A 17993-nucleotide genomic window follows, 5' to 3' on the forward strand; every position below is an offset into this window, starting at 1 on the left:
ATGAATAAGGTATCCATCCTTGGCGTTGGAGGACAAGCATCAAAAGCCCTCTTTTTCGCCTCGAAATGTGTCAATACCATCGAGAGGCGGCATGATAACTGTCAAAGGATGATGATTTCTATACAATCCATTAATTTCACTGTACATAAGTGTAACCACTCATCCGTCCATCATGACGAGGCAACATATAGTTTCATTAATTTACACATACGACTCAATACAAACACGATTTGGATGAAATGTTTATCTGTAGAATGTGAGATTGTGACTGTTAGTTTAGTTGCATACAACTTTTCAACAGGTTATATATGTTCTAGTTTCTACACTCATTGTTCCCCATTGGGTCGAAATAGCTGCTTCCTAGGACGATCCCCAGAACTGGCTTGCGCAGTCATTTGATGTTACTAAACATAGAATGCTCGCCAGGAACATTCCTTCCACCAGTAACGTTATCCTCAGCCAAAATCTGCGGGTACGGGAATGAGTTTCCCAAAAGGTCCCAAAAAGCGGGCGGTGGTTCAACAAGCGGGAACGAGCTCTGATCAACAACCGACAACAAACCCGAGTCCCACCCCTGTCCAAGCCCACGGCAACTTCACAGCTTCAATATGGTTGTGGTTTAGCTTGCCCTGGGCGCCAAGCCGGCCGTGTCAGCAAATGAGGTCATGGAGTGGAGGAGGCTGTGATGGGATTACTGATCAAGAGCAAGGAATTTTCGCTTCTTGGCAACTTGGGACTACTATTCTCTTTCCAGGTGTCACAGGACGAGGTGTAGTGTGTGGCCACAAACTCGGTCAGGTTGTACTTGTACTGTGTGTCGAAGATACCGACTGGAGGGACAAATCAGAATCTAGACAGTGTGTAGATAGATATGCGCGTAATGTGTAGGCGCGGTAGTCGCCGCGTTAAACACTCTAAGAATGCGACGGTGAAGATGAGTTGAGGACGAGTGAGTTTGGTCTGGTGGCACCAGACCTGTTGGCAACGGCGAACATGGTAGCTGCCTAGGAGATGTGATTTGGTTGCAGCACACACAGCTCGTAATCCAGTGGAAGGTTGGCACCGGGGACAGCCGTTATTGAAGGCGAAGGAACGAGGAGTGTCAATCTAGTGAGGGAGAAAGAGATCGAGTGCCTCGATGCTTGTGAACACCTGAGGAGAAGAGGATATCGTCTCATTCAACTTGGAAGCTATCACAAACTAGTAACCATGATTCCAGTTATACGCCTCAAAGAGCAGTGCAAAATGGCTACGTTATTACTACAACCAAGAATAAGTTTCAGTTTTATAAGACCAACCGTTTGTCTAGTTTCAGTTCTATAGCGTCTTTGTCAACTTAGCACGACAGTTACTACCATGTTTCAGGATAAAGTCTGTGCTTGAAAGTGCTAAAGATAAGAGCAGATACTGAAATTCGGTTTTGACACTGGCGTGTTTCTACTGTCTCAGCGCCTCTCGATGACATTGACCTGTGGTGGCAGTAGTGGCCAATAAGCCTCGAGGAGCAACATGCCATAATTTTCCCAGGTACAGAATACTATACGTTAGTTACCTTGCGATACTAGTAAGTAACAAGGCACAATAAAATTATTGATTCAGAGATTAATAATGGTACTTGTTGTTTTGTGCTAAATCTAATTAGCATACCACATCAGGCTGGTGGCTGTTACGCTGCAAGCGCTGACCGAATATAGCTAAGCCGCGTATTTTGGTCTCAAAGCTATTAATCCCACAGAATTCCAGTACAAAAGGCGTCACTGTGAGAGGAAATAGACGCGAAGGTGGCTGTTGAAGGAGAGACACTGCAGCCTACCGGCCAGGTCTTAGAAGATTTCAACAAGGTAACAGCCCTGTTGGACGGCTTACAGAGATTACGAAAAGTCATAGCGTTGCCCCTGAAGATTTCTAGACTGCTAAATTAACTGGACAGCAACTTGATCTAGGTAAGAGCAAGTCAATTTTAACCAAGAACGGTTAGGCTTGGTACTTTTATATTGTAAAAAGCTGCAAATTAATTTGCTATAATATATTTTATTAGGTATATGTAGGATCTCTCTAAGTTTGTTATTAAAAGACTTAGTTCTAGTTTCTTGTCATATTCCCTTATCAATTTCTAGTATCTCTATTTACACCTTATTATTTGTTACATGACTAACTGCCACAGCCAAGCGACTAACAAGCCAAAGAACGGAATCACTGTGCCCATTATGTTACTACCGCGAGAATTCGAAACTGAACTTAATAAATCATCTCTGATAACCGCAGTAGCTTCACTTCTCATGGTTATTACGATTCTATCTACCGCAACACGGCTCGTAACAAGATATGTGATAATGCGCGTTTTTAAGCTAGACGATTCTCTCGTCTCAGTTGCTGCAGTAAGCATTTCGTTTGTTAAAGGAAGGTTTTTAGCAGGCTAGACGCTAACTCAAGTATGCAGGGCATTGCTATTATTCAGTCAGTCCTAGTAATTCTCGAAGGCTCACACGGATTGGGAAAGCATCAAGATATACTGCAGGCTTCAAATATCCCATTCATCTTAAAGGTTTGCCAATCATACTACTACTAAGCTTCATGAGATACAGGCTGACCAGATGGACGGCACCACAGGCGGAATATGCCTCTTCTATATTATTTGTGCTATCCGTGCTTTTATCAAAATTATCTGCAACTAGGACCCTTCTACAAATGTCTATAAGAAGTCACGACCACCCAATCCTAGCACTCGAGGTTATTATAGGACTCTGGGCGCTATCATCTATTATTACGCTATTGTTCCAATGCAAACTGCCGCAGCCGTGGGACGTCGCTAGTGGCTATTGCATCCAGCAGGCAAGTACATGAATTACTATGCACCAAGCTAACAGATATAATTGCCTAACATTATAAAATAGGCATCATTTTGGATGTATTTAGATGTAATAAACATTTTGACAGATATTGTTACTGTGGTTATTATGGTAGATATCTTTAGAAGGTCACAACTGTCACGGTATAAGAAATGTTTGGTAATTGGCGTGTTTGGGGGCCGGTTGTTGTAAGTTGTTTTTGAAAGAGCTGTATATTTGGCAAGCTCGCTAACCAGTATATCATAGCAACATCCCAGCAAATGTATGCCACATTTATTACTTTGGCCAGGCTATAAACTCGAAAGACCACACATTCAGCATGTGGCTACCGACAATTATTAGACAAGTTGTTCAATGCATGAGCATAGTCACCACATGCATGCCAACTCTGAAGCCATTCCTTGATAGCCTTGAATCCGGACAGATGAACGCCGGCGACGTCCATCAGACAAAATCCCAGAATACCGGAAGTAATAGCGACTATTATTCAGGGTTGGGGAGCCAACAGCGAGGCCGGAACTCAAAGATACAGCCTTCTAACGCCACTCATGGGTCTAGCGGTGTCAATCATCGCAAAATGTATGAGATGGAAGATGTAGATGCTGCATTAGAGAAGAAGATGGGCACATTGGCGTCTGCTACAGCAGGCTGCACACCTAACGATGCGGCATGGGATGAAAAAGGCCATGCCAGCCAAACGGTATTAATTCAGCAAACTTGGCGCGTCGATGTAGAGTCGAACAGTACAAGTGAATCAGAAACTGATACCGCTTAGCGAGAATGTAGGGAAAAGGCCACGATGTTTTTATCTCAAACTATTCTACGCTTCTAAGAGCATTGCGAGCTCCTAATCGTTTATATTTTATTTTGTGTGTTTACACTTTAGCTATTACATGTATTAATTTCTAGTTGTATTTTCCCAGACCGTTTAGGTTCTATTAGTTTTCCTTCTCTCTTTTTTATTTCTAATACGCAGTATTTACCTTTTACTGTATTCTCTCTTATTTGCTGTACTTGCATTTCGGTTTAATAGTCGCCGCCTTTTTATTTTTTGAATTGCAATGGCCTGCTGTTTCATAGCACGGTAAATCTCTTTCTTTAGAGTCTGCTTAGTTTCTTATGAATCAATTTTCAATTTCTTCTAACGAGGTTAAGTGGTTTTTACAGAAATAAATAACGCTAGGGCAAGCCTCTACGTATAGAGAGACAATCTTTGCAAAATAGATTGGCCGCGCTGTGCTTTGACATTGACTGACATGGATACTATTGTCTCGCCACAATTAAAGCGCCACGTTGTCCAGGCCCTGTTAGTATCTTCTGACGATTATAGAAATTAGGTGACCTCTCTGTTTCATAAATGTCTTTTAAATCCCCAAGTCTAGAACTTTACTCTTAGAACCTCTATAATTTGTGTTTTGCCCAACATTGAGACTTGTTTTAGCGGAATACGTTATATGCGAACCGTGCACCTTATCAGGTCTCACTGCTAGAGAAAATTAATATTTGCCGATTAATAGAATTTTAGTATAGAGCTTAATTTAGGGGCTATATGGCATGCTTTTTTGCCAAGTTGTTACCGTACTATGACACATCTTGAGAGCGCACTAATGTAGTAGGTAAAGTAAAATATAAGACTGGTAGCAAATACTAGACTATTGTTAAGGATAGAAGCTTGTATTTATCTGTCTCTCCCGCAAATTTTAACGAGCTTTAGATAATTGGCATTACAACCGCACACAAAGTCATGATATGTCAAGACACAGCAGTCCGTGCATACACGATATTGACTATACCCCTGCAAAGACCCGAAGTAACAACCCCAGAAAGGCAGCCTAGTAAATGTGGGCGATAGTTTTAGTCGTAACGACGGCATGACTCGGTCTACCTACGGGAAGGATCATAGCTACCATGCCACACCTACGGAGAGTAAGACATAATAGTCTTTGTACCCCCTAGGCAAAATTACTCGCTCTGGGCCAAACGCAAGAGTGTACATTCTGCTTTGTATTGCTACACTTTGTTTCTTGTATAAGAATACATTGCCCTACTCTCTGTTCTTTTGCTTTGCGATTTGTATAGCTGCAAATCGGCCAGTCGCTCTTTTAATAACCTTTTGGTGCACACTTTTTGGTGTTTGTACCCCGAATATGGATGCGTATCGCGATAACAGTGAGCTGAGTAGTCTCAGCCCAGCCGAAAACATCAAGAGTCAAGAGAAGAGCATCTCACAGCGCGAATATGAAGACAACGCCCAACTAGCCCGATTGGGCAAGAAGTCTGTCCTCAAGGTAAGTTTCTAGGGCGCTGCAGCGAGTTCGAAATACTGATAGTATATCTTTTACAGAGGAACTTTAGCTTTATGACTATTCTTGGCTTTAGCTGTGCTGTCCTTGTAACCTGGGAGGCAATGCTTATGAGTTTTGCACCTGATCTCACAAACGGTGGCCCGGCAGGCTTAGTCTATGGCTTTATCTTTGTGTGGATCGGGAACTTTAGCGTCTTCTCTACTCTTTGCGAGCTTGTGTCTATGGCACCAACTTCTGGTGGACAGTATCACTGGGTCGCAATGCTAGCACCCCAATCTAGCTTCAAGTTTTTATCCTACATCACAGGATGGCTCACCCTAGGAGGCTGGCAAGGCACGTCAGCATGTACTAGTTATCTTACCGGCTCTATGATTCAGGGCATTGTTCATTTTGTCATCTCAACGTACGAGCCTCAGAAGTATCAAGCTACTTTGATGGCCTGGCTGTGCGTGTTTCTCGCCCTTTTGATCAATACAGTTGTTGGTCGCATGCTTCCCAAGCTAGAGGGCGTAATTCTTATCTGTCATATTTTGGAATTCTTCTCTATTTTTATAGTACTAGTGTCATTCGGAACACATAGTGATGCTGCACATGTCTTCCACGAATTTCACAATGGTGGCAATTGGCCGAATCAAACCTTGTCATGGTTTGTGGGACTACTTGGCTGTGTCTTCTCTTTCGTTGGTATGTTGAGTGTGTTAATTCTTCCTCACACTGACAGAACTAGCTAACGTTGTCTTTTATGTTAGGCGTTGATTGCTCTTTTCACGTACGTCTTCTACGCAGCCACGCATGCGTCGTACCTCACGCTCTCTAAACTGATACCTATTTACGAATAACGGCTAATAAAATTCAAAACAGATGTGTGAGGAGGTTAAGAACCCTTCTATAACTGTCCCACGTTCAATCATGCTCAGTATCTTGATTAACGGGATTATGGGGTTTTCTATGCTTACTGCAATGTTGTTTGCTGCAACAGACATTAACAAGGCGCTCCTTTCTGACACTGGGTATCCTTGTATTGAAATCTTTTATCAGGCAACTAATTCTGTCTCTGGTACGGCTATGATAACGGCATTAGTTATCTTTATGGTCTTTTTTGCAGTCGTGGGGATGATGGCTGCGACGTCTCGAATGTTTTGGGCCTTTGCCAGAGATCGTGGACTCCCATTCTGGAGAACTTTGTCAAAGGTATGCATTCAACTTATCGAGCACTCTCTTTACCTCAAAAAATAGAAATACCTAAAACTAATAAATTGATCTAGGTTAACGAACGTACCTCCGTCCCAGTATGGGCAGTGGCTATTACAAGTCTTGTATCATGCCTATTGGGTATAATAAACATAGGGTCAACCGTCGCTTATAGTGCCTTGGTCTCTTTGTCAGTATCTGGGCTTTATGGGTCTTACCTAATGGCCGCATGCCTGCTTCTCTATCGGCGTTGCGGGACGGGCATCCTGAAGCTAGACCCTAGCGTGCCTCCAGCCCCCGTTAAGACTTACTTTATAGAAGGAAAGCTATCTTGGGGACCATGGCACATTCCCGGCATCTTTGGCATCATAAATAATGCATTTGCATGCATATTTCTCGCTATTATCTGGTTCTTTAGCTTTTGGCCTCCGTCTACACCAACTACAGCCGAAGGTATGAATTACACTGTGGTGATAACCGGTGCTCTTGTAATATTTAGCATTATTTATTATCTTGCCTGGGGCAAGAAAGAATACAAGGGTCCATTTGTCGAGGTGTAGTTGAACTACAAACAAGACATTGGGAGGTATCCGCCTTGTTTAGAAGTTTCAATTCTTGTAATTATTATACTAGGTATAGTTACAACTGCTAATTGCTTAAATTTCATATGTATATTAGAGATCTGTAAATTGCTTGATTAGCGGATGCGAGATTTAATTTACGTATAAAGCATTAGAAGTTGACGGTGAGACTCGTGGTCGAGTGTCCAGACATAAGGCAGACAGGGGGCATAACGGCGATCAAATTCGATGCGCTACTGTTGATCTTCCACCGCAGGATGCGAGTAATTGCGTTCCCCCTTTCACGGCTCTTCCCAAATCCTGGTTTTGACTCTGAAACTTTATCACGACGCTAATAATATGAGATGCCATGTCCCGAGACGATGGTGATGACACGAGCTGGCCAAAGCAAAATGGGGCAATTACCAGTGGCTCCTGGTCACGGTTCTTTTAGACAAGTCAAATCTGATCCAGCAAGCTCAATAAGTCGACGGCTCAGGTCAGTCGGTCTGGGCCAGGGCGGTTGGACGTCTGATTATAAGCTTCGAATCGAGAGCCAACTAGTGTTCCAGAGGCCATCTCCGTTCTTCTACTAGCGACTAACACAGGTGCGATTTTACACTATGTGTACTTTGTAATGTCTGTTTTGCGCATTTACAGGCTTGCAATTGCACCCAGCATTGTACTGTACCGGCTCCTAATTTATCAGTTTTGACGGATATGACTTCGACTGACCTCAACACATTGGTGGAGCGTTCTTTTCCGTCAGTCCCAACAACCCAAAGGTCAATTCTATTCGATACTTGGGCAACTAGTTAGTTTCGAGAATAGGCTGAATTACTTGTTTTACTTTTGTTCTTGACATTATATCTATGACAAAACGCCCATAAGTATCGGCAGATCGTCAGGTTAGTACCAGTGCTCCTACAGTAATGTCTGTCACCGGTCTAGTCACGCCGATACAGTAATAGTAAATTCGGCTACAGTCTGCCACATTTTTACCCACTGCTGAACTCTACGTAGTGAACGGTGTAAACGTCTAGTTGGTACATTTGATTGTAGCTGAAATGGCTGTGGCCTGAAACAAACATAACGCCAACGCCACCAGACTGGGCTGTTGACTAGTAAAAACAGTCAGGCTGCACTAGCTGGAAGCGCCTGCACTGCGATAACATCCACTTGCGAACCAACGAAGGGCGTGACAAAAGATAGGGTCTGGTTCGTCTGGTCGTGCTACTTACCATGTCTATTTGGGACTGTCACAAACACCAACACAGACAGTGCAGTCAGCCGGAAGCCTCGTTTACCTGTTGCTCAAGTGGGATTCCAGTCTTCTACATTCTGCTCACGAACACCAGTGGTAGCTTTAATAGGCTTATAGGTGTCTTCCTCTGGGACAGGCCAATATGTGGTGCGGTCTGGTCTTTTGAGATACCCGACTGCGTTGACCGCGGCATGAGGGTGTGGTTCAACTTGGAGGCCCGGTGGTTCGCGTATCTCTCCGTTTTAACACAGCACCGTGTCTTTTCTCTGATGGACGTGCTGTCAATGGAGACTAAGGGTCTTCGAGGAGGAAAACCGGTTAACCGTAAAAGTTGGAAAAATGCCGGCGATAGTTTCGCAGGGATTCTCACAGACGATTGTCCCCAGGTTGTTATTAGAAACAGCTAGTGCTTACGCGCCAAGAGCAGCTTCACGCCGCCGGCCCATTCTGCAGCCTAGCCTACGAACTGGGATCGTAACATGTGCCCATTTTATTCTGGTCTATAACTAATCTATTAATATATCATAGACATGCCCCCCCACAAAAGACAGATTCAGCTTCTGCTTCTCAAACACACGACTTCCAGAGCCAAACGTGGACAACATCACGACAATATGTCGTCCTATACTAGCCTTCGAGGCCAATTCGAGGAGGGATTTCGATATGGCGTGGCTACCCTTCCGTTTTATGCCATCTTGTGTATCGCCGCCGGTGTGCTGAGCTTGGTGTTGTGCTGTGGTGTGCGACAACAACGCGACCCAGCAAGATCGTACCTGAACTGGCTCAGGTGCACATTTGGCCTCTTCGTTTTGTAAGTGCACTTAGATATTTGAGCCCGATTACATGTGGCGACGAAATGGAAATCGAATCCTGTCTCAGGATGTTGCTAACCGTCGCGTCTTTCAACCTGCAGTTATAGTTTTACCCGCACGGTCAGCCAGGCCCTGTATGTCGCCAACATGCGCATGTATCTCGACTCAGTAGGCTACGGAAGTTCTGCGAGGTCAATAATCAACAGAGCGTCAAACTATATCGGCTTTGTCAGCGTTTTGACTGGAACTTGGACCGAGGTGCTTCTCGTCGCCACGCTCGTCACCGTTGGTGTTTGCATCTCAGACACGAGGCGCGGAGTGCTCAACAGCAGCGTTAAAGTGTTTCGAATCGTCACATTGGTAGTTGGGCTTGTTATCTGGGTATTGGCGATTGCACGATTTGCACTGGTGTGTCGGTCCCAGGCTCTGAGCAATTTGACCGCCCTTAAGACCGTGAGGGACGTGAATCGAATCCAATTTTCGATTCTTGTTCTCCTCCTGGTACTGGCCGTACTTTTCTGGGGCTGGTCGGTTGCTATCAAGGCTCAAGCAAAACATGTGCAGAAACCGGACCCGGTAAGATATCCATCTCCCCGAAGCACTATCATTTTCTCCGTTACATGGACTGCTAATTGAAACCGACATAGCCTTCGACGTACTTCCTCGTCTGTACTACTCTCTTCGTTCTAGAAACGATTTACGATGTCGCCATCTTTGCAAGATACGTCGACTTGACCGGTGCGGGCGTCTCCATCAGCTACGATCGATATGTTGATGTGCTTGATTTGGTCTTCTCCTTTTTCCCGATGTTTATTATACTGGTCCTGCTTTTCACAATAAGCAAGAAACGTGTCGGTGGACTATGGTCTTTGCAAGGAGTTGGCCACAACCCGAATCATCAGCCAACTATGGCCCAGCAGGTTCCTTGGGGTCAGCCTCAAATGTATCCTCAATATCAGCCGCCACCACAAGCTCTGAATCCAGGCTGGAATCAGCAACAATTCCATCCAGGAATGCCGCCTCAACAAGGGCCATTCCTTACCTCCGTTCCGCCGCAAGAGATGCACGGCGGCCATGTTCCGACGTGGCATGAGATGCCGCAGCCTTCATATCGCGAGCACGCAGGAACCAAGCCATCTGGATACGCATGAAACTGGTATTCCTTCACCATGAGTAATATGTTATGCTATGTTAATACATGTATTGTGTCTACAAGCTGTCTCGGAAGTCACCTTTCATTCCCTATGCCTTCCTCATGTCGATCATGCAACTCATACGTTTGTGAGATCAACCACCGGTTGCGTAGAACAATGTATGACACCTCCTGTAAGTGGAAGAGCATTGACGTACACCTGCTTGACCACTCTGTCGGGACACAACTCTTGCATCTTTCTCAGCGCCGCTGTGTCTGTTTCATCATCACCAAACTTTGGCAGAATCACCGCCCCATTCGCGAAATAGAAGTTGACGTAGTTTGTCGCCGGGTCTTCATGTTTCAAGTACTCAGTGACTTTTGGATCTGGCTCAGGAAGTTCATGCACCTCAAATGTTCGCCCCTTGGCATCTGTGTTGCCCTCTACAGCTGCCTTGACTTGTTCATACACCTCATGCCACCTCTCCTCAGCGCTCTCATGGGGTCGCGACATGACAAGAACCCCAGGACGAATGAACTGAAGTTCCGCATCGGAATGAACGTCGGTAATATCCAAGTTCTTGAAACCAGGGAACCAAATAATCCTTGTTGCCCCAAGAAGCCGGCGCAGCTCAGCCTCAATTTCTAGCTTTGACATGCCCGGATTTCTGTCCTCTCCAATTATGCTGCTCTCGCTGGCAATGAGAGTTCCCTCGCCGTCGTAGACTAAGGCACCACCCTCGAGGCGAATTTGTGACTCGATACATGTGACAGGCGATGGGCTTGCGTCTTGCTGAATAACACGCTTTGCAAAGGTTGCATTTTCCTTCAACTGCATCGCATCCACTTTTGGCCACTGCTCTTCAGGCTTGAGGGAGCCATTATCAGACACTGAACCACCCCATTCATTGAATCGGAAGTTAACGGCGAATCTTTGCGTTTGTGTTTCCGGTGTAGTGCCGTGGACGTAGACTGGTGCCGTATCCCGAACCCATAGATGATTTGTTGCAAATGGAATGATTTCAACTGCAAAGGGTCCGTGGGTTTTGTCATTTAGCATTGTTTGAGCCCGCTGAGAATCTTCTGGTCTTGCGTATAATCGTACAGATTCAAACTCAGAAATTGTGGCAGCAAGGTCGATTATCTCGCGGCACGCGTTTTCATAGTGCATAGACGGAGCAGAACATTCTGAAGGAAAGCCGAGTATTGTGGCAATATGACGACACGTCTCAGCCGGATAATTGAAGTTTAGAGAGGGAACAGACTCTTTCAATACTTTTCCATTAGCAAGATTGCCGTCTGAGTGAACAGAGCTTGGTGACATGATGTAGGTTGTTAGTGGCAAAGAATTGAGTTGAAAGTCTATTTGTAGCTTATGCAATCAGGTATGACAACTGTGCTTCGTTCCCAATGCCAAAAGAAATAGATAAAAAGGTTGAATATGGTATTAGAAATTGTCTTCTATAAACTCTCTAAATACACCCTTCATATATCCCGGAATGGTGATTCAAATTGACTCTTCGACATACACGGCCGCCGTCCCGGGACCCGCGGTTTCCGACCCAGAACTTGGAGCGGCTGCCGAGCAAACGCGACGGCGTCCAGAACTGGGACTTGAATTATTCTTACAGATCGGAGGACCTTGCTGGTATGCTTCAATTAGACTGCGTCGTGGTATCGGGACCCGAAGTCTGGTTGAATACATGGTGCTTTGGGCCTCGTGATTGCTCGCAGCCAGCTCCCTGATACAGTTTGGTGAAAATGAAAAACATGGAGCAAAATCACAGCAGAGCCGTCACAAAACACAGAAGTACGAGAGTATTTAATTGATATGAGATTTAGATTTTAAACACTATCTAGCCAAGTGCCAAGAAGAGATACACGATTAAAGCAGAACAAGCTCTCCAGCGGTTTGCCCATTAGCCAAGCGGCAAACCAGGATGGTGATTGTTTGAGTCAGAGCAGGGCTAGTCCAGCGCGACCATGACCTATCTCTATCCGAAACTGGATATGACAGTTGGATATTCCAACTTTTACCCTCTACCTTGAGGGGATGCATTTGCCCATTGATGTAGCAGGAGAGAGAGTCCACGGCACAGCTGTCATGAGCATCAAGCGTTCCCTGAATATGAAGGTGGACGGTCGAACCCTCAAATTTCTTAGCCCTCTTGAGGACTGCGATTTTTGGCAATCCCACTCTGGCAGCACCAACTCTTCCGCTTTGGCTAACTACTCGGAACTGAACGAGGTCAGAATCCAGAGCCGGCACAAGGGAGGGCAAAACACGGTGCTTCGTAGCAGCCTCAAAAGCGTAGCCAAATCGGAGCAGTTGGCTATCTTCATATGCCTTTCCTGCAAAGGTAAGGTTGACTGGCATCTTGGTATCTTCCATGATGCCCATGGGCACCGAAATACTGGGAACACCAAGGTGCCGCATCGGAAGATTGCCATTTGAGTACAAGACACCATTGCGCCATGCAAGCCGGCAGCCTTCCTCGTCACAATCCGCATTTGCAGGCCCAACATCCCCATTTGCTGGGAAAACCACTGCGTCCAGATTGAGCGCTTCCATCCAGTCCTCGAGAGTATCTTTTCTCGCCTTTTCCAATGCTTCAAGGCCTTGCTTCATGCCAGGGAGGTCAAACATGGTCTTTGCTTTGGTATGCGGATAATCCACGACCTTTTGCCAGCTGAGTTGGTTGTCTTCTTCTGTTTCCCCCTGCAGAGATCCAGGCTCAAGGGGAAAGATTAAATCAGGATTGACCTTAGTTAAGGTATCGAGGCCAGATTGACCATTTGCGATAAGGAAGTCATCCCAAGCATGGGCAATGAGCTCGTACCGTTCAACAGAGAGCCAATTTGGGGGCAAGTTCTCAATGTTGGCCCATTGGACACCGTCTGGTTCATAATCCTCATACTTTGTGACGAGAGGGAAATCCACCTCTACAACAGTGGCACCACATGCTTCGAGGTTTGCCTTGGCGCGCTCCCAAAGCTTCAGAACGGAAGGCCTGGTCGCGATGGGCACCGGAGTGGCACCCCCGATATACATAGTTGGCACTCCGAGACGCTTCCCTTGCAATGCGTTTGTATCTGTCAACTCAAGAAAACTCTTAGGTCGTGTTTCATCCGCTGAAGGAAGAGGAATCAGCGGCTGTGCGTTCCAAAAGTCCCCGAACGGATTGGCGTCAGACACGCACAAAACATCTAGCACTCGAAGCATGTCGTCCATGGTGCGTGTATGAGGAACCAGCACGTCGCAGGTCGGATACAGATGCCATACTCCACGCAGAGGTAGGAGACCCCGAGAAGGTGTATAGGCCACCAGAGCGTTGTTAGATGCTGGAGATCGACCAGAAGACACAGTCTCAGTTCCAAGACCAAAAACTGCGAAATTGGCTGCTACTGCAGTTGCAGAGCCATTGGAGGAGCCAGACGCATAGGCTGCTGTCAGATATTCCAGATTGTACGGAGACTCTGCCCTGCCATAGGAACCACGCTGCATGCCGCCATTCGCCATTGCCGGCATATTGGTTCTGCCTAGAACAATGGCACCAGCAGCTCGCAAGAGAGCCACGCATGCTGCATCATCTGTTGCAACTAGCTTCTCAAATGCTGGTGCCCCTGCTGCAACCGTCATGCCTTTCACCTTGATGTTATCTTTGGCTAAAAACGGTATGCCCTCTAATGGCCGAGGTGGCACTCCAGCAGCCCGTCTTGCGTCCGAGGCAGCGGCCTCTTCGAACACAGTTGGGTTGATAATGGGGATAGAACTCAGTTTCAAGCCGCCCGCATCATAGACACTTATACGGCGAAGATACTTGGCGACAAGTTCTACGCTGGTGACTTGTTGCTTATTTAGGGCCTCCAGCAACACAGAAATGCTAGCGTCGAGGAGATTGAGGCCGGGTTGGCCAAGCTGCTCCTGGTTTCGCTGAGGTATAGTCAGTAACAGTGATCGGGTTCATGGGATGTTAGTGAATTGAGACTTACACTGCCCATGGCGAAATATTCTGCTTGGCACCGGTGAAGTTCTTAAGGCTGTATCTGTGATGGACGAGCTGGCACGGAGCCTATGTTTGGGTGGCCCTAATAAGCAAAACACAACACAGAGTAGCAGCACAACTGAACACGATGTGTTAGCTAGGGGAATATGCAAAAAGTCTTGTTTGCGTCACTCTAATACATCAGGTGCGAACTATCTGTTACAAATGTCTTGCACTTTCGGCAAGCTATGGTCCGTTGACAACTCTTTCGTTATGACCGATAGTGCGACCATAATGATATCGGGTGGTGGAGGTCTTTCATTGTAGTCGAGCAATCAAAATACTTTACGATGGATGGATCCCACAAAAGTGAACTCGTTGATAGCTAACGCGTTGCCAACCGGCCGGAACATCGCCGTCCGCGGCTGCCGACATCGTACCTGGAGGTTGCCCGCGGCGGCCGTTGGTGTAAAGGCGGCTCGGGGTTGATAAGGCTGGCGGAACCTGGTGTTGTGCACTTGACTTATAGACACGGAACTCTTTTTTACTATGAACGGCTTATTGGACTACCAGATCCATGGAATCGGCATGCGATCTGGCGCTGGAATGCGGAGGACGGTGATGATCTGTGGCAGGAAGGCCCCGTAGTCCCGCCCCCGCATCGTCAAAAATCCCGGACGGCGCCGATGAATGGAGTCAAAATTGCCTATTTGGGCCATGGCTCGTGTTTTCGCCGCCGTTGACGCCAACATGGCGGAAAAAAAGCCAGACCGTTGGCAACCAGTAACCCTTCAAGGCGTCGCTAATCCCCGGATATCGCACTAACATTGTTGCCGTGGCTGTTTCTCCAAATGTATTGTTGAAGCAACAAGAATGCCACTCGTGAGTCCAACACTAGGCTTTTAGGCCAGACACCATCTTGGTCCCTGTCGCGTCAAGTTTCCGCATCATCAGAGCAATATCGCCAACTGGTATATTTATGACCACGACCCTTTACCAGTTCGTCAGACAATTTCGGCACACAAAAAACTTCATCGCTCAACATCCTTCGAGCGTCATTGCAAATGAAACATTTCCTATCCCCACGTTCCCGCCTTATTCGACACCTTCTCCTGCGGAATATTGACCGAGATGGACCTTGAGAACAATGACACATTTGTAAAGCCAACTCTCTCCGCGCCACAAGATGCCAAGGATGCGTTCGACCTCGCGGGTATGGGCCATGAACAGGCCATGACCCGCAAATTCAGCCTTTGGAGCATGCTCGCCATGGCCTTTTGCGTGTTGAGCTCATGGGCAGCTATTTCGGCAACCTTTCAAACAGGGCTTGATAACGGCGGCCCCATCACCATTCTCTGGGGCATGATATTGATCACTGCTGTAAACCTTTGCATCGCCGTCTCCCTGGGCGAACTGTGCAGCAGCATGCCAACGGCTTTGGGTCAAGCTTACTACGTGTACAAGCTGTACTCTTGCGAGGTTGGCCGGCTCCTCTCCTATTTGTGTGCTTGGACGAATATCTTTGGCTGGTGGACAGCCAGCGCGTCTCTGGTGGCCTTTAATACCAATTTCATTCTTGGTTTGAAACTCATCTATGACCCTGAGTGGGAAGGTGTCAACGAGCCGTGGATAAGTTTCGTTGTCTATCTTGGGTTTTCACTATTTGTCACCGTTGTCAATGTGGTGGGATGTCGAAAAGACCAGTTTCTGCCCTGGTTAAACAACCTCATGGGCATTTTGCTCGCTGCTCTGTTCCTTGTCTTCTCGCTGGCATTCATCATTGCGGTGGCTACCAACGATCACCTCTCATTCCGCCCACCGTCATTCGTATTTGCTACATGGATCAATAATACGGGTTGGTCTGATGGCGTGGTGTGGTTTCTAGGTCTGTTGCAATCTGCGTATGGCTTGACGGCTTTCGACTCAGTTATTCACATGGTTGAAGAGATGCCTGATCCACGCCGCAATGGTCCCAAAGCAATATACCTTGCCGTCTTGTCGGGAGCAGTTACCGGCTTCTTCTTCATGATGATCTGTCTCTTTTGCATGCAAGATATCGACACCATCATAGACAGCCCGACAGGTCTGCCTTTCATTGGCCTCGTCCAGGCGATAATGGGCGACAACGGTGCCGCTGCTCTCATCGCTCTCTACCTCGTGGCTTGCATTGGCCAAGGTGTGAGCGTCGCAACAACCGCATCACGGCTAACTTGGGGATTTGCTCGCGACGGCGGGTTCCCTTGGAGCAGTTACTTGTCCAAGGTAGACCCGGTTTGGAAGGCACCTGTCCGGGCAATTTGGGTACAGGGGATTCTTACATCCCTTGTTGGAGTTCTATACCTCTTCTCCACTACCGTCCTGACAGCTATTGTCAGCGTCAGCACGGTAGCATTGATGATTTCATATGGTATCCCCATTTCCACCCTCCTAATCGTGGGGCGAGACAAGCTCTGCCCAGGACCATTCCGGCTGGGAAAATGGGGAGCTCCTATCAACTATGTCAGCGTGGCTACTTGTGCAATAACTACAGTCTTTTTCTTCTTCCCCGCGAGTCCGAGCCCCGACGGTAGTAATATGAACTATGCCATCGCCGTCTTTGGCGTCATGGTTGTAGTGTCGTTGGGTTTTTGGCTCGCCCGAGGCCATCGTACCTATATGAGAACAGAAGAGGCAACTCAGGATATTATCTTAGCTCACCAACTAGGAGCACAGATTTCTCGAGAAAATTCCATCGAGAAGAAGGAGTAGCGGGGCAATCAGACTCATCTCTTGTATGGGTATGACGTGGGCGGCAGTTGGGATCGAATCATTAGCAATTGGAACTGGATGTGCAGGAGGGCGGAGTATTGACTTTACCGTATCCAAGTACTACCATAACTTTACACAACAATTGATATTATTACCTCATGTTAATATTTACTTTAAAACTGATGGTGCTTCCAGTCAGTCATTATGCACCCGTGGATCCACAACGCGATTGTGCAAGCTTATGTCCGATCGCATCAATGGTGCATCTATTTCCGTTGAACCTGCATTAGCGTGATTTTGCTTTCCAAGTATGTGTCCCCCATGTTCGTCACCTGTAGACGCAGCGCTTGATACATGTTGTCACGATGTGGATATAAAGAGACAAAATACCTGCCGGAAACAATAGAATCGTTGTTCGTGTTAAGACTCTTAATTGTACGTCTTCACGGAAACACACTTCACAATGGCTTACCTCCTTCTCCATCTATTTTTCCTTCCACTTTTATTCCAACCTCTTTCCTCAGCATCTGCAACAGGTTCTTCACACAAAACATTGGATCAAAGTTTCAAATTTGACCATATTGGTCTCTCAGTTGCCAATATCACCACCCAGATGCAGTTTTATAGTAGCATTATGGGTTTTCACCACGTTGTCGACAATTTCACCATTCAAGCCCCGGAAACTGTTCACGTCGTTAAACTTCGAAACAAAGAAGGCGTCATGATTGAGCTTATCAACAACATGGTATCCCGCCGTGTGGAGAACATTACCAACCCTGTTGATGGAAGTAGATATCAGGGCTATTTTCATTGGGCTTTGAGAGTAGCTGACATGGACGAGAGCTTTACATACCTCACAAAAGAAGGCACTGGAGCTCGTGGAGTCGTTTCGCCATCGCCGAATGTGTCAGGTGGAGGAAGATATGCGTATGTCGCTGATCCCGAGGGCAATTTGATCGAGTTGATTGAGTTGGAGGGGTTCAAATAGGCGATTTGCTGAACTTTGGCACTCCAATGGAACTAGCATCAAAGTCCACTGGGCACTGTAATATTGCTGCCATGTAACTCGGTGTTGTGGGTGTTGATAAACCGCGTGTTGTTGCCTTCAATGGGCTTTTTTGTCTGGTTGTTGGGCATGTATAGCT

The 17993-nt window shown here is 46.6% G+C and overlaps 5 protein-coding genes across 5 annotated transcripts; 3 read left to right on the forward strand and 2 right to left on the reverse strand.

Moving 5' to 3' along the window:
• Positions 1–8784: 8784 nt before the first annotated feature.
• VFPPC_13135 (hypothetical protein) lies at positions 8785–10133 on the forward strand (the record flags this gene model as incomplete). The annotated part of the gene is made up of 3 exons (XM_018290912.1): positions 8785–8981; positions 9090–9558; positions 9630–10133. 3 exons carry the CDS (start codon positions 8785–8787, stop codon positions 10131–10133), a joined length of 1170 nt encoding a protein of 389 aa, XP_018150180.1.
• Positions 10134–10253: 120 nt separating this feature from the next.
• VFPPC_01670 (porphyromonas-type peptidyl-arginine deiminase superfamily) lies at positions 10254–11438 on the reverse strand (the record flags this gene model as incomplete). Its single annotated transcript, XM_018281450.1, has 1 exon — positions 10254–11438. One exon carries the CDS (start codon positions 11436–11438, stop codon positions 10254–10256), a length of 1185 nt encoding a protein of 394 aa, XP_018150181.1.
• Positions 11439–11999: 561 nt separating this feature from the next.
• Positions 12000–14116, reverse strand: VFPPC_01671 (amidase; the record flags this gene model as incomplete). Its single annotated transcript, XM_018281451.1, has 2 exons — positions 12000–14048; positions 14108–14116. The coding sequence occupies 2 exons, from the start codon at positions 14114–14116 to the stop codon at positions 12000–12002; spliced, it is 2058 nt and encodes a 685-aa protein (XP_018150182.1).
• Positions 14117–15231: 1115 nt separating this feature from the next.
• VFPPC_01672 (amino acid permease family protein) lies at positions 15232–16848 on the forward strand (the record flags this gene model as incomplete). The annotated part of the gene is made up of 1 exon (XM_018281452.1): positions 15232–16848. One exon carries the CDS (start codon positions 15232–15234, stop codon positions 16846–16848), a length of 1617 nt encoding a protein of 538 aa, XP_018150183.1.
• A 634-nt stretch (positions 16849–17482) lies between these two features.
• VFPPC_01673 (glyoxalase-like domain-containing protein) lies at positions 17483–17836 on the forward strand (the record flags this gene model as incomplete). Its single annotated transcript, XM_018281453.1, has 1 exon — positions 17483–17836. One exon carries the CDS (start codon positions 17483–17485, stop codon positions 17834–17836), a length of 354 nt encoding a protein of 117 aa, XP_018150184.1.
• Positions 17837–17993: the final 157 nt, after the last annotated feature.

The sequence above is a fragment of the Pochonia chlamydosporia genome, chromosome 1 (assembly GCF_001653235.2).
Source record: "Pochonia chlamydosporia 170 chromosome 1, whole genome shotgun sequence".
In the NCBI taxonomy this organism is placed as follows: domain Eukaryota; kingdom Fungi; phylum Ascomycota; class Sordariomycetes; order Hypocreales; family Clavicipitaceae; genus Pochonia; species Pochonia chlamydosporia.